Genomic DNA, 27,872 nt, shown 5'->3' with positions numbered 1-27,872 from the left:
GTAGCTATTGTTTTACTCGTTTCTCCGACATATTGTAAGCCACATTTTTCACATGTGATTAAATAAACACAGTTGCTGGTGCTGGCTGTTATCTGTTGTTTAATCTCCAACATGCATTTTGTAGTTCTGTTTTTAACTATTTGTTTGGGTTTGAAGTATTCTGGTCTCTGGCGTGCTGGTGTGTTGATTTCCTTTAGCTTGCTGTGTACCAGATAGTCTTTAAGATTTTTTTTTCTGTAGGCCGAGTTTCGCAATTATTATTTTTTTGGCAGAAGGAGAAGGAAAAAAAACCTAACAATAACAATAAAGGACCAAGTCCTTTCAGGACTGCTTGGTCCTTTAAATAAAAAAAGATCATAGAAATAAAGAGCGTTCCACCATGTTCAGTTTGGAACATACAGACACAGGTTTGTGTTTCCACCGCATTGTGTTGGACGGAACAATTGTCATTGTTTGATGCCTAGCTGAATGGTTGGAGAGCCTGTCTCCTGAGGTTTGAATCTCAGTAAGTGATGCTGAGAGGTGGCTCACCATCAGGTGGGATGAGATGTTGATCCATCATTTCTTGATCTTTCTGCTGTTCCTTCGTCTGGAATGTGGTCTCGGTTGTTGTTGTTGTTGTTGTTGTCGTCTGTTGTCGTTGGTTGCTATGGCTGCCAGTTCCCACCTGATGTCGTGTGGGAGTTCTGATTGGTCCAGAGTGTACTGAATAACTTCTAGCTTACATAACGTCTTAAGACTAGGACTCAAGTCTAAGATGAACAGCTCACCTCCAAAGAAGAAGATACGATCTCCCACAATGCAACAGCACATACCATACATTGGACATGGTCCTTTCCCCTTGGGCTCAACCGTCTTCCAGGAGAAGGTCTCTGGACTGAATTTCCACACATCATTGAAGGTCTGGTTACCGTTACAGCCACCAAATATGTACAGCTCTCCATTGTAGGTAAATGCTGAATGACCCAAGCGTCCTTCTGGTAGAAGTTGTGCAGAAGGTGTGTCCAGCCAGGTGTTTGTCTCTGTGTCAAACACTCTGATGGTGTTGTAGACCCCCTGGTACCCCCTCCAGCCCCCGAATACAAACATCTTGGTACCAATGATGGTAGCAGAGTGACATTGTGAATCAGGAGGTGGAGTTCCTCTGGTGTTAATTAAAGACCAGACCATTGTGCTGGTGTCCAACTTGTACATGTCATTAGTGCTTCCAGTCAGCTGGGTTTCTCCTCCATAGATAAACATGACCTTCTCCAACACACAGGCTGAGTGGTAGTACCTCTCCTCTGGAACAGTCCCAGAAACCCTGGGTTGGAACCATCTGTGGGAGTCAACATCAAATGCATAAAGCACATTGCAGTAAGGCCCCCAGATGTAGACTGTATCTTCAACCAACACAGCTGTGAGGCCGTAGCTCATGGATGGAACCTCAAGGTGACCGTCTCCTCTTCCTGGTTCCACTGGAGGTAACTTCTTCCAGCATAAAGACACTGTGTTGAAGACATGGACATCCATCTGTTCCCTGTTGAAGGTCCTTCCATAACCGTAACCTCCAAAGGAATACAGTTTGTTCCTCACTGCTACAGCAGCATGATAGAATCGCTTTGGTCCTCCTGCTTTGGAAACGGTCCAAGACAACATCACTCTGTCTGTCTGTCTGTCTGTCTGTGTGTGTGTGTCTGTCTCTCTTCTCTCTCTCGTCTACTCTACAGTCATTTTCAACACGGTGCATCATCTTATATCTTCTGGTGTGAAATCACACGAGACACAAACTGTTGCCATGCACGCCTTAACGACGCCAATTAGTGCAACCTTTGAACTCTATTGCTATATTTATTACTTCATTGCGGCTACCTTGGGGTCTATGGATCTATGGGTCTTCCACACGTATAGCATAGTATAGTATATATGTATAGTTTATAATATAGTTTAATTATATAGATATTCCACTGTTACGTTCTTAGCTTACGCATGTTTCATGATAAATGCTTTTTATGTGATGCATTCCCATGCTTTTTTGTTATTGCTTAATGTAAGTCACTCTGGATTAAGAGCGTCTGCTAAATGCCTAAATTGTAAATTGCTACAGCGTTCCCTAACACTGAGCTGTGTTGTATTTTGAGGGTGTGTGTGTGTGTGTGTGTGTTCGCGCATGCGCGTGTGTTCGCGCATGCGCGGAATGTGCTCAAGCTGACTGGCTGAGCACGGAATGTGATGTATGGTGATAACAGTGCCGCTCACGTCACGCGGGTGTGATATTTTTCTCCATATCGCTGTGTGAGAGACAGTCCACTGAGCAACTCAAAGTGAGGCTGAATGACAAGCATTTTACATTCTGGCTCTTTGAGGGGAGCTAGCGCCCCCTATGGCCAGCTTGGTGTGTTTGTGTGTTCTCAGGGGCGGCCTTAGGAATCTGGAGGCCCGTTTCAAGACCAAATATGAGGCCCCCACATACCTAAGACATCATTATTTTGTTGAGGCCCCCCCATGAGGGTGGAGGCCCGTTTCAATTGAAACTGGTGAAACATACTTAAGGCCTCCTATGAGTATACTAAAGCTGAAATGATTGCTCCCTAAATTGACTTTATCTGAAATGATTGGTAGTGAGTAGTGGAGTTTAGTTTGGTACAGGATCTTGGAAGGATGTCCACTAAGCCATGCTCTGACAGCAGTTAATAGCTTTTTCTTTATCAATACTGTCTGACGGATTAATATCCACATAATTCAACTACTTTTTATCCATACATTTTTAATATTCATACATAATTATGATTGTGACATGAAGCAACAGTGGAAAAATAAAGATCTAGTAAGGAAACATTATGCTGCTGTTTATTGTCTGAATTGCTGTCACATTTCAAAAGAGTCAGACACTGCAGTATATTGTCACTCCCAATCTGAAAACCCACTTCTTCACTTTTGTTCTTCAGGCCCAAAAGGGGTCCTATCTCCCAGTGTTTTGCCAGCAGATTTTGCCCACAAAGTGGATGGTGACTGTTGTAATATACAACATGCTGTGTACTGATGCTTGGTACTTGTACGTGAATATGCAATGTACCTATATGTATGGTGCACTGCCTGGACTGTAACATACTTTAGAGTTGTGTTAGGGCACGCTGAAGGCCGCGTGCTGCAGGCAGTGATTGTGATGTCTAGTCAGTGACGTCATTAGGACATGAAGTATCCAAGCTATATAAGATTCTGTATGTGTAATAAACTGGGTGAATGAATTAATGTGACCAAGTCTTCGTGTCATGTTAATCTCTTCTCCCGGGCCGGCCTGCCTGTCTGTCCGCCGCCGAACCATGGAAATATCAACCGGGTCGTCACACACCAGAACCAGAACCAGAACCAGACGAGGGTCCAATACTTAGAACACATAATCACATTAAATTCAAGCATCATTTCTTGTTTAAGGCTGAAAATTACCACACCAGATTGAAATGATGTCCTGAAACCTATGATTAGCGAATATAATATAATAATAGCATGTTATGCCACCAAGCCAGCTGATGGGAATTCATGGGGTTTCATGCCGGCTGTATTTTCCTATAGGCCTACACCGGTTTAACGTTTGTCTTTAGTTCAAAGTTTGTTTTGTAAACGCATTGACAATAAAAGGAAAATGTACGTCATAATGTGTCGTTTGCACCGTCTTTTACGTCACCTAATCAACACGCGCCCTCACTTCACACGGGTGTGATTTTTTGTCTATTCTTGCATTCAGCAAATCCTAAGTAAGCAGGCATGAGTCTAACAGCAGTAATAAAGAATGTCCACCAGGGGTCGCTGTGAACAGTGAACTCACTCTGGTTAATCAAAAAACGATATTGTGATAGTACTCAGTTTACTGGTCCGTCTGGTCGTGTTGATTTCTTAATTCAATTCAAACAATTTGGACAATGGACACAATTAAATCAAACACATGATTTACAATTTTTTTTTTTTCTTTGAAAAACATTGAACATATCAAATGGTCAAAATGGCAAAGTCGAACTATGACACTACTGACAAGAACTTAACTGTGTCTGTGATGTTTCAGATCATGGCAACAGAAATTGTCTTCAATTCCACACTGTCCAAGTTTATTCACAGACCCAACCCTGTACCAAACATTTTCTAGCCTTTCCAATTCCTGTGGACATCTTTATAGGGAGTTTAGGACAAAATACCTGAACTTTCAACAAAGAAAAACAACTTAATTCACATTCATGTTTGTGCAAAACAAGAGAACAACACGTGTATTCATGAACATGTATACCTAGCAGATAGTGGTCCGTTTGTTGGTAGGCTGGTGGTTATTTCTGCTCTACCGACCCACTTGAATTCTTAAAATATAAGGAGACTGAAGTCTGTGGCTCTGTGCTGCAGTCAACCAGTGTGAATGTAACAGTCAAATGATTGAAACTTAAGTTGTAAAAGCTGCCCGTCAGTTTAAATATCCTCTCCCTTGTGTCTCCCTCTTAGCTTTCCTACTGTCTGTCGCTCTTAAAGGACTTTTAACATAGGCAGCAACATTATCCTTGCATGCCCGTTTTGGATACGCCGAGAAAACACTGTGCTCTTCATGTGAACAGATGCGTTTGTTACGTAGAAAGAAACGTCTACACAATTCACCTCCTGACACAGGCAGGCGTACGTGGCACGATATGCGGATTTCAGAGGATCGCGCATGCTTGTCTACGCTGGAACCCCACTACCTAAACGCTGGCATCACACTTCAGTCGCTTCCAGTGGGAAAAGCCCCAGATTTAACCCATTCTGACCTGAGATCAGATTCATACGAGGTTTCCACTGGACACACACTGGTCTGATTAACCCATTCTGACCTGAGATCAGATTCTAGAAATGTCAGTCGCTCTTCGATTTTTCAAAAATAGCAGACCTACAAGCTCGTATCGCGCCACTCGGTGGCGCGATACGAGCTTGTAGATCTGCTATTTTTCAATAGCTAAAGCATAACATGATGCTGACACCAAAATGGGTGGCCGTTCAGAATGGGTTAATACCATGTATCTCCTACACCGTTTCTCTCTCAGCTTTCCTACTGCCCGTCTCCTACATTGTCTCTCTCACCTGTCTCAGTCTCATACACCTGCGTTGTTTGGAAGGAATAAACATACAAGTTGACATCCTGCACCAAAAGTCTCAAATGAATCCACACTGTGGTTCTCTTCCCCAAAATGGAGCAGAGTGACATTATGGTGGCTGTGATGACCGGTGTCACTCCATCCTCTGGATGAGCTTCTCCTCTGTCATGCAGAAGAGTGCGATGTGCGACAGGTCTGAGATGAAGGCATCGCAGCCTCGCCTGCTGATGTTCTTGCAGCCTCGCAGGTCCAGGAGAAGCAGAGAGGACAGACGCTTCAGGTAGGACAGACAGCCGTCCGTCAGGTTGTTACAGCCTGGAGAGACAGGGCAGGGGGTACCATGTTTAGTTTGATACTAGCATTGATCTGAGACCCCCGCTGTACCAACCACTGGAGGGCATTGATCTGAGACCCCCGCTGTACCAACCACTGGAGGGCATTGATCTGAGACCCCCGCTGTACCAACCACTGGAGGGCATTGATCTGAGACCCCCTCTGTACCAACCACTGGAGGGCATTGATCTGAGACCCTGCTGTACCAACCACTGGAGGGCATTGATCTGAGACCCCCACTGTACCAACCACTGGAGTGGATTGAAAGCATTAGATATGTCAATGAATGTATTATTTTAAAAAGTATATGTCTTAATGAAATAAAAATCAAGTGATCATTGTAACATTAATCAAAGTAGTTTAGAGGACTTTCACTTTAAACACTCCTTGAGTCATTTTCACAACTACTCAAGCTTGTGTGCATATCAGACAGTTTTCAAGTTGCTTGATTCAATATTTAGATGATATTCATTATTTTGGTCAGACATGCGCCCAACCTCCTACAGTGTATAACTTCAAACTCCATGTTAAGACTTAACCCATTCTGAACGGGCACCCATTTTGGTGTCAGCATCATGTTATGCTTTAGCTATTGAAAAATAGCAGATCTACAAGCTCATATCGCGCCACCGAGTGGCGCGATATGAGCTTGTAGGTCTGCTATTTTTGAAAAATCGAAGAGCGACTGACATTTCTAGAATCTGATCTCTCAGGTCAGAGTGGGTTAATCAGACCAGTGTGTGTCCAGTGGAAACCTCGTATGAATCTGATCTCAGGTCAGAATGGGTTAACACACGTCCCTGGTTATGGTGACTGATATCATCCTGGTGATGAAATGGCAGACCTTCCATTTGTATTGTTATTGTTAGACCAGGCTGTTACCCACCGGCCAGCGTGAGCTCGGTGAGGTTGTTGCGCGTGTGCGTTCCGCTGGCCGCCAGCAGGGCGATGGAGGCGTCCGTCACCTCCTTGCAGTGGGCCAGGTCCAGCCTCTCCAGCTGGGGCATGTGGCGCTGCAGCAGCCTCAGCGTGGCCTCGCTGACGTCCAGACCGGACAGACGCAGCGTCAGCATGTTCCTCAGCCTGCTGCGCGACGACTCGGAGCCTGGACAAGAAAGAGACAGACACGTCTTTTTGATCCAGATCTGATAAGAGGTTTACTGGAATTACTTGGCATTCAGAGACACTGAAAAGCATTACACAGTCAAGAGTTTTGGGTCCGATACAGTTCCAAATTTTGGGAGTCACAGAAGACCAATTATTGAAGTTTTTCAACGAAAATTTGTTGCATATAAACAAACATAACTTTTTGTTTTGGTGTACTAGGGCAGGCAACATTATAGTAAGATGTTGTTAGAATATTTCACACAACTGTGCCAGCTCTGGATTCAAATGGTGTGAGACAAAATGCATGCCCTGTGTTATTCCTGGATACCGTATTTGGCCCCTCTGAAATCTCGCTATTCCTTGCATCCCTCAACCAATCAAGGGAGCTCTATGGCCTCATGCACATGTTGGTCAAGTCCATAGAGCTCCCCTGACCCTGACCTATCTGTTCAGTTGTTTACAATCGCTGAAAAGCCAGCTTCCTAAAAAGTTCCTATTCCACTGCTGCAAACCAAAGCGGACAATGAGGGTATCTAACCCGGTGGTGAGATGATGTCTTTGATCTGTGCATCTTTGATTCCATCACACCAGCGCAGGTCCAGCAGGCGGAGGCAAGGCAGCGTGGGGGACACCAGCGCCGACACAGAGAACCAGGACAGACCGGCCACACTCAGCTCCCTCAGACCTGAACACAGACAGAGATACACAGTGGTACTGACACAGAGAACCAGGACAGACCTGACCACAGACAGAGATACACAGTGGTACTGACACAGAGAACCAGGACAGACCTGAACACAGACAGAGATACACAGTGGTACTGAAGCATGCAGAATGGCACAATTATTTAGTTCAGTCAGACAACTCAAGAAGGATGTAATATATATATTATTTATTGAATATAAGATGAGCAATACAATATATTTATTATGGTTTGGCGATGTATTGGATCTGCTTTTTAGGTACTCAGATCAAGCGCATCAGTCCCGACCATAGGGACTCCGAATCCCCCGTACCTAAACGGTAGATCCAAAACGACAGGTGGTAGCTGGGGTGGAGGTGGGAGTGCAGCAGGTTTGTATACAGCAGCACGCTGAAACAGCAGCAGCAGCAGAATTGAGCGCAGATTGTATACAGCGGCACGCTGATCCAGCAGCAGCAGCAGCAGAATTGAGCGCAGATTGTATACAGCGGCACGCTGATACAGCAGCAGCAAGCAAGCAAGAAGACAGAGGAATGCAAACCTCTGGTTCAAGTAGCCGCTATGAAGATGGAGTGAGTGTGTGATTGGCTGAGTGAATGTGAATGAGAGCGTGATGCTGAGGCGGCCCAATTAACCCATTCTGACCTGAGATCAGATTCATAATGAGGTTTCCACTGGACACACACTGGTCTGATGAACCCATTCTGACCTGAGATCAGATTCTAGAAATGTCAGTCGCTCTTCGATTTTTCAAAAATAGCAGATCTACAAGCTCATATCGCGCCACCGAGTGGCGCGATATGAGCTTGTAGATCTGCTATTTTTCAATAGCTAAAGCATAACATGATGCTGACACCAAAATGGGTGCCCGTTCAGAATGGGTTAACGGCCGGCAGCGTTCTGCACTGAGGTTCCCTGACTGAACCTGCCCTGCGCATCATGTCTACGACAGGCACAAATGCTCATTAGTTTGCAAAGTGAGACGACTCCAGTGCAATGCATATGTTTGCTCGTCTACAAAGGCTAAGAATATTATTTTGAATGTTGTTTAGACAGATGCTAGGTTTGATTGTTTTTTTTACCTTGTATCCAAGTTACTTTATAGCACTTGGTTGTTTTTTGCACTATTATGTACATGATACATTTTTTATTCATATATTTAACTCAAATCTTTGCTTCTGGGGTTATCTGGAACTAAATATTTTGAGATGGGGATCTGCAGCCAACTACATATAATAGAGGATATGCACATGCATAAAGTGAGTTGCAAAGTGAGTTTAACGTTTTTTAATGCAATCAGATATGACTTTTCTGTTTGGATGTATAGATAGATAGATAGATAGATAGGTTTATTTGTCATTTTTACAACTGTAACAGCAGAAAAACGAAATTTCGATGTGCTAGTGCACGAGCCGCAGCAACTAGGGATGCACCGAAAGGGAAATTCTTGGCCGAAACCGAATACCGAATATAGGAAACAGTTGGCCGAAAACCGAATACCGAATAGCCGAATACATCTTTGTTGTAAAGCTACCTGATTATGGCAAAAGACATGATTATGGATTTTCATAATCGATTCATTGGGCGATTATTTAAACGATTAATCGGATTATGGCACCTTTTTGCAATTGCCTTAAAAAAATGCTTCAAGTTATTGTAGGCATGTTGTAACTAACAATAAAGACAATAAAAATGAATACTCCTTCAAAATTAATATTTTACCCCCTTTTTTATACAATTTGATTTCATTGCCATTCCTTGTAATGATACTGTAATCTGTAATGTTGACCGTGTATAGCTGACTGTCTTTCTTTCCATTTCTATCTCTGGGAGCCCAATTTATTTAAATCTTTTATTTCTATTGTAAAATCAATGTCAATTTTGAGAGTCTATTTGGTTCCATTTTTGCACTCTGTTACAGACCCTTAGGGTCCACTTGGTTTACTTCCTAACTATCTATAATTTAGCTGGAACTGTCTGTGTGGGGGCGCACGCACACGCACACACACACAATAGCATGCTAGCTGATAGGGGAAAACGATCTTATTTAACAGCCATATTAGCATGTTCTCTAGGCTCTAGTATCACATATTGCCAAAGTTAAACAGCACTGAACAACTGATCATTGTTAAGCAAAACGTTCACGGACATTCTGCTTTTTGCCCTATGCCCACTTCAATGCCTGCTGATCACAGGTGGAACAAATTTGAGGAGCTAACGAGTAAGCTACTGCTAGTGTTCGTCGTAGCCTGCCTGCAAGCTCACAGATTCAGACATTGGGGAGCATTTTTGGTCATACGACAAAAGGATAGACAGTGGCGGTGCTCACAAATACCATGTTTTGGGACCTGTTTTGGGCATTTCGCGAGCGCAGCCACAGAGCAACTTGACGCTCTCTGTGTGTGTGTGTGTGTGTGTGTGTGTGTGTGTGTGTGTGGGAGAGGGGACTGAAGTTGGGAGACGGAGAGAGAGAGGGGTAGATGCGGAGCGCTCTGGTTACGTTCAAGACAATCGCGTGTTGTGTTTATACCGACCCGGTGTTTTGACTATTCGGTGATATTTTTCGGCCTATTTGAGCCGAAACCGAATAGGCCGAAAATACATTTTTAGCCATTTTCGGCCGAATATTTTCGGTGGCCGAATTTTCGGTGCATCCTTAGCAGCAACATAAGTCGCGCCGCCACAAATAATGTGCCCATACAAAACATGTATGGGCTGTCAAGGCCAGAAAGTGGTTTTTGTTCACTCAGTAGGCATAACTTATGATGATGATGATGATGATGATGATGATGTCACGTGCATAGCTGCATACCCTCTATTTTGGGTGATCCTTGACATGAAAAAGTTTGAGCACCACTGAATCGGCCTCAGGTCTTAACCCATTCTGACCTGAGATCAGATTCATACGAGGTTTCCACATGGACACACACTGGTCTGATTAATGGGTTAAAAATAAGTCACTCTGGATCAGCTAAATGCCTGAATGATACAATGGTTAGCATGGCTCTAGCAGGGTGTGTGTGTTGGTTCACTACCTGGCAGTCTGGTCAGCAGACAGTTGAGCTGTTTCTTGGCAAGGGGAGTCCAGGACAGATCCATGGAGGTGGGCTGACGCTTGATGAGTCCAGCCAGGGCGGGGTTAGTGAGAGGACTGCACCGGCTCACATCGATACGACTCCACAGCCTCTTATCAAAGCTCCTGGATGCATGGATGGATGGATGGATGGACAGGCAGACACCTTATTAATGAGGCCTCACAAAAATGTACTGTTGTGCGAATGTTTTCCCCTTAAAGTAAGTGTGTGTGTGTGACTGTGTGTGTGTGTGTGTGTGACGTGTTTGTGTGTTTGTGTGTGTGTGTGTGTGTGTGTGTGTGTGTGTGTGTGTGAGAGCTAGGAAGATGACTTAGAATTTAATAATACATTACTAATATTATTTGTATTGCACTTTTCATTCATAGGAATCTCAGTGTGTTACATGGTCAAAACAAATGTGCTTGTGATGCAATGCGAACATATCTTTGAAGGATGTATATATATATATTTCTTTTGTTCAATAAGAAGGCAGTATAAACATGATTTTTAATAGTTTAAAAAAATTGCATGAAGATTTTAAAGGGCTAAATAAATGTCTATTATCGTTGTTGTTGTTGTTGTTGTTTTCATCAACGCACCATTTGTACCAGGCCTTGCAGACGGTCATGCAGGGCAGCAGATCAGCTCTGTTCAGGTACCTGAACACAGACACCCACACCTCCTTCTCGCCTCCTCTCTCGCTGCCTACGTCCTTGAAGGAGGTCAAGGACATGAGGGAGTGAGGGGAGACTGAGGAGGAGGCGTGAGGAGCGGGGGAGTCCTCAGAGGAAGAGGAGGCTGAACGGTCCTTGGCTGCTCGGTTACCCCGCAGTCGTGGCCTAGTGGACAGAAGCACACGTTAGATGCAAACACACAGACGTCGGCCCAGGCCGTAGCGTAACGGTCTGGGCACCGGACTGGTGATCCAGTCGCGGTGTGCCGCGGGTTCGACTCCCGGACCCGACACGGCCTTTACCGCATGTCATCCCCCCATCTCTCTCCCGTTTCCTGTCAGCCTACTGTCTGTCCCTTAAAAAATCAATAAAAGGCGTAAGCCGCAAAAAAAACCCAAAAAAAAACACACAGACGTCTACCAAAACAGATTGTGGACATAAATCTCGTCACAATCGACGGGGGAAGAGATGGATCAAGTCATTCCCACATTCCAAAATTGGAATATAGCAATATTAACTAATTTACTTTCTCTCCAAAATACGTCGGATATGGTCAAATACAATGCAGGAGAAGGCCACTGCTTTGTGGTCTAGTAGGACTATAGTAAATTATAATAATAAAGAAATTGCCGTAACATTTGGTAAAAAGAATGCACACTTGTTCAAATACCCCCACCCCTCTGTCAAAAATGGCTTAAATCGTTAAAACGAAAGAAAGCAGCGAATGAAAAAAAAAAAGAATCAAATAAATAAATAAAAAAGAACACTCATCTTTTACTTTCTCTATTAACCACCTGAACCTTGGTAAAAAAAAAGCCAAAGTTGTCCTTTAAAATCTTAAGAAAGATCTTACTTAGATAACAGGTCGTGGGGTTTGGGGTCCTACCTGCCGGGTCCTCTGGTCGTTATGCTGTCTGGGGTTCTAGATAACAGGACGTGGGGTTTGGGGTGGTACCTGCCGGGTCCTCTGGTCGTTATGCTGTCTGGGGTTCTAGATAACAGGACGTGGGCTTTGGGGTCCTACCTGCCGGGTCCTCTGGTCGTTATGCTGTCTGGGGTTCTAGATAACAGGACGTGGGCTTTGGGGTCCTACCTGCCGGGTCCTCTGGTCGTTATGCTGTCTGGGGTTCTAGATAACAGGACGTGGGCTTTGGGGTCCTACCTGCCGGGTCCTCTGGTCGTTATGCTGTCTGGGGTTCTAGATAACAGGACGTGGGCTTTGGGGTCCTACCTGCCGGGTCCTCTGGTCGTTATGCTGTCTGGGGTTCTAGATAACAGGACGTGGGCTTTGGGGTCGTACCTGCCGGGTCCTCTGGTCGTTATGCTGTCTGGGGTTCTAGATAACAGGACGTGGGCTTTGGGGTCGTACCTGCCGGGTCCTCTGGTCGTTATGCTGTCTGGGGTTCTAGATAACAGGACGTGGGCTTTGGGGTCCTACCTGCCGGGTCCTCTGGTCGTTATGCTGTCTGGGGTTCTAGATAACAGGACGTGGGCTTTGGGGTCCTACCTGCCGGGTCCTCTGGTCGTTATGCTGTCTGGGGTTCTAGATAACATGACGTGGGGTTTGGGGTCCTACCTGCCGGGTCCTCTGGTCGTTATGCTGTCTGGGGTTCTAGATAACAGGACGTGGGGTTTGGGGTCGTACCTGCCGGGTCCTCTGGTCGTTATGCTGTCTGGGGTTCCCTTAGATAACAGGACGTGGGGTTTGGGGTCCTACCTGCCGGGTCCTCTGGTCGTTATGCTGTCTGGGGTTCTAGATAACAGGACGTGGGCTTTGGGGTGGTACCTGCCGGGTCCTCTGGTCGTTATGCTGTCTGGGGTTCCCTCGCTCTTCAGCCGGGGGGTTCTGGTGAGGTTCTTGCGCTGGACGAAGGCCTGCGGTCCGCCCTGCAGCGCGACGGTGGACGCTCTGGGACCGACGGCCGCCTCCAGCTTAGGCACGATGGAGCCTGGAGAGGAGAAGGCCGGGTCGTTTCAGGGTGCATTTGTTGTCGACGGATATTTAACCCATTCTGACCTGAGATCAGATTCTAAAAATGTCTATTACATCCTGACAGTTTCATTATTAACCCATTCTGACCTGAGATCAGATTCTAAAAGTGTCTTAGATTTTTCAAAAATAGCAGACCTACAAGCTCGTATCGCGCCACTCGGTGGCGCGATATGAGCTTGTAGATCTGCTATTTTTCAATAGCTAAAGCATAACATGATGCTGACACCAAAATGGGTGCCCGTTCAGAATGGGTTAACCCTGGACGATTCGGCAAACACCTTCACAATCAGTAGTCCTCAAGTACCAAAGGACCCCCAGAAGAGATGTTTTGTGTTGGCGAGACATGGCCAAAGCATTTCCGGGTGTCCCCAGCCTAAAATGTGGAGAACCCCTGTTCTAAATCTTGAGTTTTCTGAAAAACCTATTCAAGCCACTAGACTCAGTCTGTGGTGGTGGACATGTACTATAACCACCCAAATCTTATCAGGCTTTTGTGAAGGTTTAGCAAAGTGCATCTAGTCGGTCGGCTGAGGTATATAGCAGTGATTCTCAAACTTTTAATTCTAAGGATCTCCAGTTTTATATGCGTTAGATTAGATAAGTATCCTAGATGAATACTTTGTTTCACAACCTGTTCAACATGGAACACATAAGAACTTTTTTTCTTTTTTAAATCTATATATCTGAGACGGTGCACATTAATCAACATTTCAGTTTTCACATAAATGTAAATGAGCCAGTTAGTAAAGAGCAAATTTCCATCTGTAGTCCCTGAGTCTGAGTGACATAAAGAGAGCTGAGCCAGAAGGCAAAGCTCTCTGTCTACCGAGCAATCTTCGTTCCTACTCTCACCTATGGTCATGAAGTGTGGGTCATGACCCAAAGAATAAGGTCAAACACAAATACAAGCGGACGAAATGAGTTTTCTTCAACGCGTGGCTGGCATCTCCCTTAGAGATAGGGTGAGAAGTTCAGTCACGTGGCTGGCATCTCCCTTAGAGATAGGGTGAGAAGTTCAGTCACGTGGCTGGCATCTCCCTCAGTGATAGGGTGAGAAGTTCAGTCACGTGGCTGGCATCTCCCTTAGAGATAGGGTGAGAAGTTCAGTCACGTGGCTGGCATCTCCCTTAGAGATAGGGTGAGAAGTTCAGTCACGTGGCTGGCATCTCCCTTAGAGATAGGGTGAGAAGTTCAGTCACATGGCTGGCGTCTCCCTTAGAGATAGGGTGAGAAGTTCAGTCACGTGGCTGGCATCTCCCTTAGAGATAGGGTGAGAAGTTCAGTCACATGGCTGGCGTCTCCCTTAGAGATAGGGTGAGAAGTTCAGTCACGTGGCTGGCATCTCCCTTAGAGATAGGGTGAGAAGTTCAGTCAGACGCGTGGCTGGCATCTCCCTTAGAGATAGGGTGAGAAGTTCAGTCACGCGAGAGAGACTCGGAGTAGAGTCGCTGCCTCTTCTCTTGGAAAGGAGCCAGCTTAGGTGGTTCAGGCATCTGGTTAGGATGCCTCTCGGGCGTCTCCCTAGGGAGGTCCTCGAGGCACGTCCCACTGGGAGGAGACCCCGGGGCAATTACTAATGTTGCTCTGGAGAGGGAAGTCTGGAGTTCTCTGGTGAAGCTGTTGCCCCCGTGACCCGACTACAGATAAGTGGTTGAAGATGGATGGATGGAGTCCCTGAACGAGCTATTCAAAACGGTGATATAACCATCAATACAAAACAAGACAAACTTGATGACCAGCCACCACCTTCCCGTCACCCTATGAACTGGCTCAGGAAGTGAAAGCCCATTTAACCCATTCTGAACGGGCACCCATTTTGGTGTCGGCATCATGTTATGCTTTAGCTATTGAAAAATAGCAGATCTACAAGCTCATATCGCGCCACCGAGTGGCGCGATATGAGCTTGTAGGTCTGCTATTTTTAAAAAATCTAAAAAAACGACTGACATTTTTAGAATCTGATCTCAGGTCAGAATGGGTTCATCAGACCAGTGTGTGTCCAGTCGGAAACCTCGTGTGAATCTGATCTCAGGTCAGAATGGGTTAAAACCCTACCAAAGGAGATGAGCAGCATCTCCTAAATGTAGATGGTATGCAGAGGCAGTACCTGCTTGCCTCCTGGCCTTCTGGGGGCGCTGCAGAGTGACGGTGAGGTAGGACCCGCTCAGCAGGTCATCGTTCAGGTCGGACACCAGCAGGACGGGCGGCTCCGGGTCCGAGTCCCAGCGTCCTTCCTCCTCCTCGTCCTCCTCCCCATCCTCCTCCTTCAAACACAGTTTAGAGTCAGTCGTATACATACTGTATGGCACCAGACAGGCAACACAAGGCCGCTTTTCTCTTCACAAGACAAAAACTAATTACTCGAAGCGCACTGTAGGAGCCATCTTATTTGATTTGACTTATTCGTGACCAAATGGCGCCCCCACTGGTTGCCTTGAGAAATGGCACCATGGTTCCCTTTAATTAAGCCACAGGCCCACAGCTGTAGGTGGAAAGACGCCAGTAGAGTTACAGATTTCAACAGCTCGCACGCAACGCAAACAGCGCAGTTAAAAGAAAAGAAAGGAAAGAAAGAAAGAAAGAAAAGTAGCCTACTTTATTATTTGTTTATGGAACGCTGCGCTCGTCTGTTTTTTGAGACCTTTATTTAGTTTATGTCTGGAGCCTGTTCTTGTTTTGTTTGCCCCGTTTATTTTGAAACCATTGCACTCACAACACAAACTCCTACCATAACATCAACCTGTTGCAGTCATCACCATCGACAAACTACAAGTGAGTAAACAACAAGACGCCCATGTCACAAAGTGTGAGCCCGTTGCTAAACCGTATATATCTGGTGATGTAAGAAAGAAAGGCATATTGGCCCTACAATCAAGTTGAAATCTTCTCTGATACGGACACAAGTATTGAAATTGGATCGATTGGGAGGATCTAACGATAATGGATGTGTCACGCTATTGAAGCTAATGAAATAAGCGCTGCTGTTGTATTCTAAATACGGACTATAAGTTTGGATCTGGAAAATAAGCGCTGCTGTTGTATTCTAAATACGGACGTCACGTCACGTTTTGATGTCTGTAAATGGAGCGGAGAAATTACTCCAGTGTGAAAGAGAGACAGCGCATGAAGATGTTGTTCATGCTGCTGATAAAAGTGCACCAGCAATTGAGGGTAAAAGGCAAGTGAAGCCTACACCAAAGGCACTTGAAGCTAATTATGCAAAACAATGCAATGCACGAAAAAATAAACTTGGACAGCTCACAAACAAACAAAATGTATTACAAGCACTCATGGTTGATTACAAAAACCTTGCATTAGTTAAACAAGAGTACGATGAATTTAGTACTAAAACAAACGATTTCAAATCACTTCACAATTCTGTACAGCATTTATTATTAGAAGAAGAGGCCTTAGAGGATCATGAGCAGTGGTATAAGCCTAAACTTCAAAGCATATGTCAATTTCATGACAAAGTTATCTCATGGATGAATAATGCCCCTGCTGTTATGGCACAAATCCCACCAGAAGTGACACCGGATGTTCAACTTCAAGTGACACAAGCAATTAGTGTGAAATCACTGTCAAAATCAATCGATAATGTTTCAATTGGCATGATAAGCAGAAAGAAAACAGCTACAAGCTCCTCTGTATTGAGGGAGGCAGAGGCTGAAAGGGCGGCTCTAGTTGCACGTGCTGCTGCTCTTAAGCAAAGACGAGCATTTGAATTACAGGAGGCACAGCTCAAAGCCAAAAGAGAAGCCTTTGAATTGGAAGTTGAACTCGCAGCCGCTGATGCCAAATTGAAAGCATTAAATATCAGTAAACATGTAGACACTAACTTAATTAACCCATTAATCCACATCAATGAATATTTTGCCTCAATGCAATCTTTACCAGTAGACAGCCAGAAGGTTGATAATTATTATAGATTGGATGATGAAGAGGAAGATGATGTTGATGATGAGGATGATGGTGATGGTGAAGATGACGATGATGATGATGATGATGACGACATTGATGACTATGATGAAGAGCAAGGAGCTACTTCACATCAGCCACAGAGACAAAGGTCTCAGCATGCCCCTCGTAGCCAATCACGGCAGCCACCGAGACAAATGTCTCAGCAGCGTTCACGGTCACGCTTGCCTGTTTCTCACCAACAACCCCCGCAGCCTAACCCAAACATTGGCTTGCAAGATGGTGCTCGGGTTAATGTACAAGCAGGTGTAGGCATGATAGAAATTATGAGAAAACAAAATGAAATCACTGAAATGTTAGTTCAAGAACAGAGGTTCTCACTCTTGCCATCTAGAGAAATTCCTGTCTTTAGAGGTGACCCCTTGAGCTACATTTCTTTCATTAGAACGTTTGAACACTGTATAGAAAGCAAGACAAGCAATGACAGAGATAGACTTCTCTTCCTAGAACAGTTCACCGATGGGCAACCAAAGGCAATTGTGAGGAGCTGCCTCCACATGGATTCCCAAAGAGGCTATGTAAAAGCAAAACGTCTGCTACGCAAACACTTTGGGAATGAGGTGCTTATTGCTTCTGCCTACCAGGAAAAGATTCTGAATTGGGATGTAATCCGTTCAGAAGATAGCAAAGCCCTACACAAATTCTCACTCTTCTTGAGAACATGCTGTAATGCTATGAGCAATAACGAAATTCTACAAGACATGAACAATCCAACACACCTGAAATCAGTCTTATCAAAGCTACCATTCAGGCACAGAGAGAGGTGGAGAACCGTGGCATATGATTATCATGAACGCACACACAGAAGAGCCAAGTTTCCACAACTCGTCAACTTCATTGAAAGACAAGCAAACATTGCTGTAGACCCTCTCTTTGGAGAAATCCAAGATACAAAACAGAAAGACAAGAAACCAAACTTGAAATCCATTCCCGTTTCATCACACCCTAAAAGCAGTTATAAAAGCAGTTTTGCCACAGTAACAGAATCACAAGAACCTAAGTCTCAGTCAAACAACTCTACATCCACCTCACAGAAATCGTGTTTCTTTTGTAAAGGCAATCACAGCACAGATCTGTGCAAAGATTTTGATAAAAAGATGCACAAAGATAAGGTTGAATTCTTTAAAGCCAATGGCCTATGTTTCGGATGTGTAACTCAAGGCCACTTGAGTAAATCTTGTACGAAAAGACTAACTTGTAAAATTTGCACAAAAAAGCATCCTTCTGTGTTGCACATTGAATTTAAGAAAGACTCAGTTAAAGGTCAAGCAAGTCCAACCACTGATAGCATGTCAGTAAGCAGTGCATTAGTCACCATGGAAAGGCCCATCCATACCGGGGCCGGTGACCAGCAAAAATTATCAATTGTCCCTGTGCAAGTTAAATTAACTAATTCCAACCAAATTCTCAAAACGTATGCTTTCCTTGATCCAGGAAGCACTGGAACCTTTTGTACAGACGCTTTAAGGAAGCAACTGAATGCCAAAGCAACACCAACTCGAATCCTACTTCGAACCCTAGGACAAGAAAAGGTCATAAATATCAACAGAATCAATGGACTGGAACTGTCAAGTCTTGAAGGAAAAGATTTCCTAAAACTGCCACCACTTTACACTCAAAAAGAAATTCCTGTAACCAACAAGCAAATTCCCACTCAGGTTGATGTGCAAGAATGGGACTACCTAAAAGCGGTCAAGTTACCATATATTGATGCAGATATTGGACTCCTGATTGGTAATGATGCAGCTAAGTTTATGGAACCATGGGCAGTAAGTAATAGTAAGGGTAATGGGCCCTATGCAGTAAAGACAAGACTTGGATGGGTGGTTAATGGGCTACTAAACGAACCCACAATGAGCTGTAAGCAGCCAACCCATATTTTCAGTAACCGCATATCTATAATAAATTTGAATGACCTCATGATCCAACAGTTCAATTATGATTTTCCAGAAAAGGGTTACGAAGAGAAGGCAGAAATGTCTATAGAAGATAAAAGATTCATGCAAATCATGTCTGACTCCACTCAAATGAAAGATGGTCATTACCAAATAAACCTTCCCTTCAAACAGAAAGATGTTGCAATGCCCAACAACCGCCATCTGGCAGAGCAGCGTGTCATGTCGCTAAAGAGGAAGTTCAAGAAAGATCCTGAATTCCACAAAGAATACACTGACTTTCTTCAAAGTGTCATTCAAAAGGGACACGCTGAAGCTGTACCTCAAAGACAGTTAAAACCTGAGGAAGGAAGAACATGGTACTTGCCTCACCATGGTGTACGCCACCCAAAGAAGCACAAACTTCGTGTAGTCTTTGATTGTTCTGCGTCATTCCAAGGTACATCATTAAACGATGAGCTTATTCAAGGCCCAAATCTAACCAACACACTGCTGGGTGTCTTAATCCGCTTTAGACAAGAGCCAGTAGCAATGATGGCAGATGTAGAAGGCATGTTTCATCAAGTGAAAGTCACACCATCTGACAAAGACTTCCTGAGATTCCTATGGTGGCCGAATGGTGACTTCAGTCAAAGCCTAGTAGAGTACAGAATGACAGTGCATTTATTTGGTGCAACATCCTCATCCAGTGTTGCTAGTTATGCCGTAAGAAGGACTGCTGAAGATAATAAAGACAAGTTCTCAGCAGAGGCAGTTAATACTGTCAAAGATAACTTTTATGTCGATGACTGTCTGAAGGCTATGCCAAATAAGAAGGATGGCATAGAACTATCTAAAGAACTGAGAACCATGTGTGCTCAAGGAGGTTTCCGCCTAACCAAATGGGTAAGCAACAGCCGCACTGTGCTGGCCTCTATTCCAGAAGAAGAGCGAGCCACAGAGGTAAAAGACATTGACTTGGATCAAAAGAACCTACCGGTCGAACGGGCCCTTGGAGTGCAGTGGAATGTGGAGGAGGATACGTTCAGGATCCAAGTGAACTTGAAAAATCAACCCTACACAAGAAGAGGGATTCTTTCCACTGTAAGTTCAGTGTACGACCCACTGGGGTTCTTGGCTCCGTTCACATTCACTGCTAAGCACATCTTGCAGCAGTTATGCCAACTGAATTATGGATGGGATGACAGGATTCCAGATGCCTTTGGTCTCACATGGCATAAATGGCTCACTGGACTAAAGCAGATGGAGAACTTCAACATTCCAAGATGTATTAGATCTGAAGAATTTGGCAAGATCAAGTCAGCCCAACTTCATCACTTCTGTGATGCAAGTGAGACAGGATACGGTACTGTCACCTACCTGAAAATGACCAATGCTCAAAACCAAATTAACATCTCTTTGATCATGGCAAAGGCAAGAGTTGCCCCCTTGAAACAAGTCACAATACCAAGAATGGAACTCACAGCTGCAGTACTTGCAGTGAAAGTGAACAGGATGCTGCAGACCGAATTACACCTTCCACTCAGAAAGGCTGTGTTTTGGACAGACAGTACAGCAGTCTTGAAATATATCAGAAACGATACAAAGAGGTTTCAGACTTTCGTGGCCAACAGAGTCGGCATTATAAGAGAACACTCTTCTATTGAGCAGTGGAGATACTTAAGCACCAAGATCAACCCTGCAGACCATGTGTCCCGAGGTCTCACAGCTGAGGCATTTTTAAAGTGTGAAAGTTGGAAGAAGGGACCAGACTTCCTACAGGAAAAGGAAGAGACGTGGCCTAACTTACCTGCTGATCTCACCTCCATACCAGCCGACGATCCTGAAATCAAAAAAGAGAAGGTTACAGTCAATACCATCCAGACGACAGATCCAGATGCTACTAGCACTCTGATACATCACTACTCAAGTTTCGACAGATTGAAAAGAGCTGTAGCATGGATGCTGAAGTTAAGAACTCACCTTTTGCAGCTGAGTAGAAAAAGAAAAGACCTAATGCAAATTCAAGACTCAAACCCAGACAAGCAAAGACAATTGATTCAAGTAGAAATGAAAAGATTCAAAAACACTCTAAGAGTACACAACCTGTCACTGAATGAACTGGACAAGGCAGAGACAGCTGTTGTACAATTCTGTCAAAGGCAAGGATTTCAAGAGGAAATCGAAACGCTACAGAAAGGAAGTTTGAACGTGCGAAAAGACAGTTCAATCTACAAGCTTGATCCCAAACTTGACCAAAGGGTATTAAGAGTGGGCGGGAGATTAAGCAGATCAGCCATGCCGGAAACTGCAAAGCACCCTGCCATCCTCCCAAAAGACCACCATTTGTCTAAACTCATTCTTCGAAAGATCCATCAGCAAGTAGGACACAGTGGGAGAAACCACATGCTCTCCCTACTGAGACAAAAGTATTGGATTCCATGTGCCAATTCATTGTCAAGAAAGATTATCTCTGAATGTGTGACCTGTAGACGTCTCAATGCATCTGTTGGAGAACAGAAGATGGCAGACCTGCCAAGAGATAGGATAACACCTGACCTACCACCTTTCACACAAGTAGGAGTAGATTATTTCGGACCCATTGAAATCAAAAGAGGCCGTGCCACAGTCAAAAGATATGGAGTCATTTTCACATGTTTAATCAGTAGAGCAGTACATCTTGAGGTGGCCCATTCTTTAGATACAGACTCGTGCATAAATGCACTCAGGCGTTTTATTGCTCGAAGAGGCCAAGTGACTGAAATTCGTTCAGATAATGGGACCAATTTCATATCCACTGAAAAGGAGCTAAAGGAATCTTTGAAGACATGGAACTTGAACAAAATAGAAAGATCTCTACAACAGAAAGGAGTCAAATGGACCTTTAATCCACCCGCCGGCGCCCATCATGGTGGTGTATGGGAAAGGATTATACGTTTGCTTAAAAAGACCTTGCTATCAGTCACCAAACAGCAAACTTTGAATGATGAAAGTCTCCATACAGTCATGTGTGAAGTGGAAGCCATACTTAACAGCCGCCCACTCACAACAGTCTCGAATGACCCCAATGACCTGGAAGCACTAACACCGAATCATCTGTTGACTCTTAAGAAACAGCCGATCCTTCCACCAGGAGTGTTCCAGGCCGAGGATGTATATGCAAAGCGCCGTTGGAGGCAAGTGCAATACCTGTCAGATCTATTTTGGACAAGATGGATAAAAGAATACCTACCTATTATGAATGTACGTCAAAAATGGAACCGCATCCGCAGGAACTTTGAAGAGGGAGACATTGTGATCATAGCTGACACAAATGCACCAAGAGGATCCTGGATGCTGGCTAGAGTCCTGGAAACAATGCCAGACTCGAGAGGACTTGTGAGAAGTGTACGTCTTCAGACGAAAACCAGCGTGCTCGACAGGCCCATCAGCAAGATTTGCCTGCTGGTGCCGAAGTCAAATTGAAGAAGCACCAAGATTTAGGCAGGCACATAACACCATGCCTGTTTCCCCCCTCACAAGTATTTATTTTGATTTTGAACCTTTTGGTATGGCTCCAGTTTATTTTGATTTTATATTGTTATTAGAGCATGCCCATAACAATAGGGGCCGGTTATGTAGGAGCCATCTTATTTGATTTGACTTATTCGTGACCAAATGGCGCCCCCACTGGTTGCCTTGAGAAATGGCACCATGGTTCCCTTTAATTAAGCCACAGGCCCACAGCTGTAGGTGGAAAGACGCCAGTAGAGTTACAGATTTCAACAGCTCGCACGCAACGCAAACAGCGCAGTTAAAAGAAAAGAAAGGAAAGAAAGAAAGAAAGAAAAGTAGCCTACTTTATTATTTGTTTATGGAACCCTGCGCTCGTCTGTTTTTTGAGACCTTTATTTAGTTTATGTCTGGAGCCTGTTCTTGTTTTGTTTGCCCCGTTTATTTTGAAACCATTGCACTCACAACACAAACTCCTACCATAACATCAACCTGTTGCAGTCATCACCATCGACAAACTACAAGTGAGTAAACAACAAGACGCCCATGTCACAAAGTGTGAGCCCGTTGCTAAACCGTATATATCTGGTGATGTAAGAAAGAAAGGCATATTGGCCCTACACGCACAATAGAAAAAGACACCTGGGAAAATATTTGTTTTAGGATGTGTTAATTGTTTTTTTGTTTTTTTTACGCTTTTTAATTAGTATTGTTTTTATATGTGGACCCCAGACTACCATGCTTTAGGGCAGAATAATCTAAAAGAAGAACGTAGTTATTTTTATCAACGTTTTGGTGGTCCGTGGCTCAGATGCCTTAAAAACATAATGGGCCTTAAACGAGGTTGAATGTGGGTCCGCGGGCTAATTAATGTCATTTCGGGGGTCCTTGACATGGAAAAGTTGCTGCTGTGCTTTAGGGCACAGCTAATGGGGATCAGAGCATGTGAGCGGAGCGGAGCGGCCGATAATTCCGCGCTCCGCTCCGCTCACATGCTCTGATGGGGATCCTACCAAATAAAAACATAAAACCATGAACCTCATCTTCGTCCTCCAGCGTGTCCATCTCGTCCTCGTCGTCGAACTCCTGGTCATCGCTGTCATCCTCGTCCTCCTCGTCCGTGAGGCGCCGCCGCCGCCTCCGTCTGCGTCCGACGTGCTGCGGCCGCACCTTCCCCATCTATGGGATGAATGGATGGGACCGTTATGTATGCACCTTCCCCATCTATGGGATGAATGGATGGGACCGTTATGTATGGATGCACCTTCCCCATCTATGGGATGAATGGATGGGACCGTTATGTATGGATGCACCTTCCCCATCTATGGGATGAATGGATGGGACCGTTATGTATGCACCTTCCCCATCTATGGGATGAATGGATGGGACCGTTATGTATGCACCTTCCCCATCTATGGGATGAATGGATGGGACCGTTATGTATGTATGCACCTTCCCCATCTATGGGATGAATGGATGGGACCGTTATGTATGTATGCACCTTCCCCATCTATGGGATGAATGGATGGGACCGTTATGTATGGATGCACCTTCCCCATCTATGGGATGAATGGATGGGACCGTTATGTATGGATGCACCTTCCCCATCTATGGGATGAATGGATGGGACCGTTATGTATGTATGCACCTTCCCCATCTATGGGATGAATGGATGGGACCGTTATGTATGTATGCACCTTCCCCATCTATGGGATGAATGGATGGGACCGTTATGTATGGATGCACCTTCCCCATCTATGGGATGAATGGATGGGACCGTTATGTATGGATGCACCTTCCCCATCTATGGGATGAATGGATGGGACCGTTATGTATGGATGCACCTTCCCCATCTATGGGATGAATGGATGGGACCGTTATGTATGTACGCACCTTCCCCATCTATGGGATGAATGGATGGGACCGTTATGTATGTATGCACCTTCCCCATCTATGGGATGAATGGATGGGACCGTTATGTATGTATGCACCTTCCCCATCTATGGGATGAATGGATGGGACCGTTATGTATGAATGCACCTTCCCCATCTATGGGATGAATGGATGGGACCGTTATGTATGGATGCACCTTCCCCATCTATGGGATGAATGGATGGGACCGTTATGTATGCACCTTCCCCATCTATGGGATGAATGGATGGGACCGTTATGTATGTATGCACCTTCCCCATCTATGGGATGAATGGATGGGACCGTTATGTATGGATGTGGATGGAGGGGTGCTAATGAACCATTCATTGTCAATGGGAATGTAATGTTTGTGTAGGACGAAAATAGGATTTCAATTGTATTAGATGGAAATCTACACTAGTAGCTGAATATAGGAGGGGCTAGCAGCGCCCAACTAATGTTTGAGTGGTGCAACCACTCCAAGGAACAGCAATGTCTGGCCCCTTTTCCACCGGTTGGTTCCCAATGGGAACCGGTTCAGTTCTTTTTGGTTTTTAGTCCATAAGCCAGAGCTCCAAAATTGAAACGTTAATTATGAATTGAGTGTGCAAAACCATACCTATATTAGATTGTTATCACCATTAAACTTCCCAATTGAGTACTTACACGAAGACAATGATTTATTGTATTACAAATTTAACATTTTTAAATATGCAAATGAGGCATTATGTAGGAAAATATGAAAAATAATCAAAAATATGAAAAAGCTACTACTGTGGAAGGGTTATCATGTATTAATTTACTTGTATTGATCCTATAAACAATTTAATATAGGGTATAGTTTGCCCACCAATTTTGGAGCTCTGGCTCATGGACTAAAAACCAAAAAGAACTGAACCGGTTCCCATTGGGAACCAACCGGTGGAAAAGGGGTCTGAGTGACTCTGTGTCTGCCTATGTGACGTTAATGAGCACGAGTATGTACCAGTAGGGGCCAGTAGGGGCGCCATAAACAGAGAGAGAGACAGTGCTGCACTGTTGATAGAGAGAGAGAGAGAGAGAGAGAGAGATGGGGGGAGAGAGAGAGGGGAGTTGCACCACTCTGTTCACACGGGTGTGATTATTTTTTAAATAGGGAAAATAGCCCATCAGACGCTAATGTAATAATTGCAACAGGTTGGCCTGGGCCGTGGCTCAGCGGTCCAGGCACCTTGGCCGGTAGTCCCAGTCTGGCAGTGTGCCGCGGGTTCGACTTTATGTCACTCCCCCATTTCCTGTCAGCCTACTGTCTGTCCCTCTATAAAAAATATAAGCAAAAAAAATAATAACGTAAAAAAAGAAAAAAATAATTGCAACAGGCGACGTTTCCCACCTCGTCGCTCTCCTCGTCTTCCTCATCATCATCATCGTCGTCGTCGTCGTCGTCATCGTCGTCGTCCATGTCATCGTCGTCGTCCGACTCCTCCGAGTCGTCGCGCCTCCGCGGCCCGCGGGAGCCTCCTCCACGCAGCCGGACGCCGCGGCCGCGCCGCCCGCCCTCCCGCTCTCCTCCCCTCATGCCGCCGCGCTTCAGCTTCATGAGGGAGGAGGAGGAGGGAGACATGCCGCCGCGGCTCCCTCGGTGGGCGGAGGCTCCCCGCAGCAGGTTGCCCCTCCTGTTGGCGCCGTAGCCCCGCCTGAGGCCGCGGCCGCGCAGGGCCAGCTTCCTCCTCCGAGAGGCTGCGCGGCGAAGGACAGACGGACAGGGAGGTGGGGGAGCAGAGAAGGGGAAGACAAAATGATGGTCACGACTCAAGAGTAAGAATAAAGAAATGGATTCATTCATGTGGATCTCAGAGTCCACACTGTTCCACTTGGGACCGCTGTGGCTCCAATGTGGACGACTGTTTCCCAAACATTTGTATGGTTCACCAGAGAATCGCCCTCTTTTCTTTTCGGCTCACTACATTTTAATTTAATAACGTAATACAATAATATTTACGCTTCAGTAGTGAAAGTAGCAGATCTGCAAGCTCACAATGTGTCACATTGCTAAGCGTTATGAGTTTGTATATCTGCCATTTTCCCTAGTTTGGCTAATAATATTAATACTAATACTACTATTGCAAACCACATTTCTCTTTTGGGTCTACTCTAGAGCTAAAACATTTAGGTAGGTTTCAACTAGATATCCTCCTAACCCACTAAGCTATGGTCACCTGGTCACACATGGTCTCTTTTAAATGGTTTAACATTCTTACATTATTTCTCCATGTTGCATTACTGACTTAACTTTGAACATCTGAGACTGACAGAACGTTATCCAAAACAGACCAGGACAAACTTAAACTAAAGGAATCTCAAAGATTCCCACTTTCAAAATCCAATTAACCCCCCCCCCCCCAGATCTCAATCTCTCTAAATGTAGTTTGTATCATGTGACATTTTAAAAAACACCAATAGTCTAGACAGGCCAACCACAAACCTTCGTCGTCTTCGTCGCTGGCCGAGTCGTCGTCGTCTCGGCTGTGTCTGTGGCGTCGGAAGATCTTGGCGAGGCGCGAGTCCAACTGGGTGGTGGACTTCCGCTTCTGAAGACCAGGCAAAAGCCAAGGAGGGCACAGTGGAAGACATGAGGGAGGGAACAGAGACAGTTCTTTAGTTCGTTTAGTTTATTTTATAGGAGAGAAGAAGCCAACAGGTAAAGAAGATTGTGTGATGGAGAGATACTGTTGCTGTCAGGCAGAATCCTCATAATTCAACTTTATGTTTTTAAGTAAATGAACACCGTACTTCATCATACAAGAGTGTTGCACAAAAGTAGTGAAAATAGCAGATCTGCAAGCTCATGTGTCACATCACATGTTGTGTAGATTGGCTATTTCCAACAGTCATCAACAAAATCTGTACACGGGGCTTCAGTACTAAATGGTCTTAACTTACCAGTGGCAACACCTTTTCTCCTTTAGGCGGCTATGAGGAGAGGAAACATCTGGGTGAGAGAAATGTACAGAACACACAGCAAACCACCCACAGGAGAAAAAGCCTTTCTGGGCTTCGTTCTCCAATGGCTCTTTTCCACTACAACGCATTAACCCAGAGCCTTCAATGTGGAATAAACTCACAATTTTCCTCAATTCCAAGGTTAGTACCATCACCTGAGCAAGGGCCCAAAGTAGGTTCTGAGAACCTTATGGGAAACCGAGACGTAGCGTATGATTGATTGATTGATTCTTTATTTAAGTGTCATGCTTCCGAAGAAGCCCGGCCCATATGGACTTACAGGACACTTGTTATAGTTTACATAAACAATTACAATAAACCGACATGACGGTATGTCATGGTTCAGTTCACTTAGTTCTTGTAGTGGAAAACAGCCATTAGTGAGAAGATCCCAGGGCTCTCTGCGTGACATCTTTTGGGACACATACATGAATGTATGTATGACTGCTGCAAACACAAGAACAACCCACAACCAATGGATGAGCCGCCGTTAGGTTTCCTTTAGAAACCCTCTAGATCCCTCTCCCTCCTTCATCCTCTTCCTCACTCTCAGACAGCCAGCCAGTCAGTCAGCAAGCAGTGTGATGGGAGAGCCAATGATCGGCAGGACAAAGTTGTTTTCCCCACACGTCACTTGACAAGAACAGTGGTGCTCGCTCCCTGC

At 44.9% G+C, this 27,872-nt stretch overlaps 1 protein-coding gene and 1 long non-coding RNA gene across 4 annotated transcripts in view; one reads left to right on the top strand and one right to left on the bottom strand.

Annotated features, from left to right (window-relative positions):
- Positions 1-3,909: 3,909 nt before the first annotated feature.
- kdm2aa (lysine (K)-specific demethylase 2Aa) overlaps positions 3,910-27,872 on the bottom strand; it is a 44,218-nt gene continuing 20,255 nt past the window's right edge. For all 3 annotated transcript variants that reach the window (XM_083766077.1, XM_083766076.1, XM_083766075.1), the window contains exons 17-28: positions 27,149-27,178; positions 26,691-26,796; positions 25,599-25,945; positions 23,354-23,494; positions 15,079-15,235; positions 12,765-12,927; positions 10,904-11,143; positions 10,266-10,429; positions 7,066-7,212; positions 6,307-6,525; positions 5,007-5,402; positions 3,910-4,758 (exon numbers count right to left, since the gene is read on the bottom strand). In XM_083766077.1, coding sequence (XP_083622203.1) covers positions 5,221-5,402; positions 6,307-6,525; positions 7,066-7,212; positions 10,266-10,429; positions 10,904-11,143; positions 12,765-12,927; positions 15,079-15,235; positions 23,354-23,494; positions 25,599-25,945; positions 26,691-26,796; positions 27,149-27,178 — 1,896 coding nt within the window. In that variant the 3' untranslated portion in view covers positions 3,910-4,758; positions 5,007-5,220. The remainder of the gene's footprint in view (positions 4,759-5,006; positions 5,403-6,306; positions 6,526-7,065; positions 7,213-10,265; positions 10,430-10,903; positions 11,144-12,764; positions 12,928-15,078; positions 15,236-23,353; positions 23,495-25,598; positions 25,946-26,690; positions 26,797-27,148; positions 27,179-27,872) is intronic.
- LOC310859504 overlaps positions 14,909-27,872 on the top strand; it is an 80,028-nt gene continuing 67,064 nt past the window's right edge. The window contains exon 1 of the long non-coding RNA XR_014569311.1: positions 14,909-14,973. This is a non-coding gene — a long non-coding RNA (uncharacterized lncRNA). The remainder of the gene's footprint in view (positions 14,974-27,872) is intronic.

This window comes from Protomyctophum parallelum (genome assembly GCF_964188405.1).
Source record: "Protomyctophum parallelum genome assembly, chromosome: 5".
NCBI classification, from domain to species: Eukaryota; Metazoa; Chordata; class Actinopteri; order Myctophiformes; family Myctophidae; genus Protomyctophum; species Protomyctophum parallelum.
The sequence above is the reverse complement of the archived record's forward strand: the minus strand, read 5'-3'. Positions and strand labels throughout refer to the sequence as shown.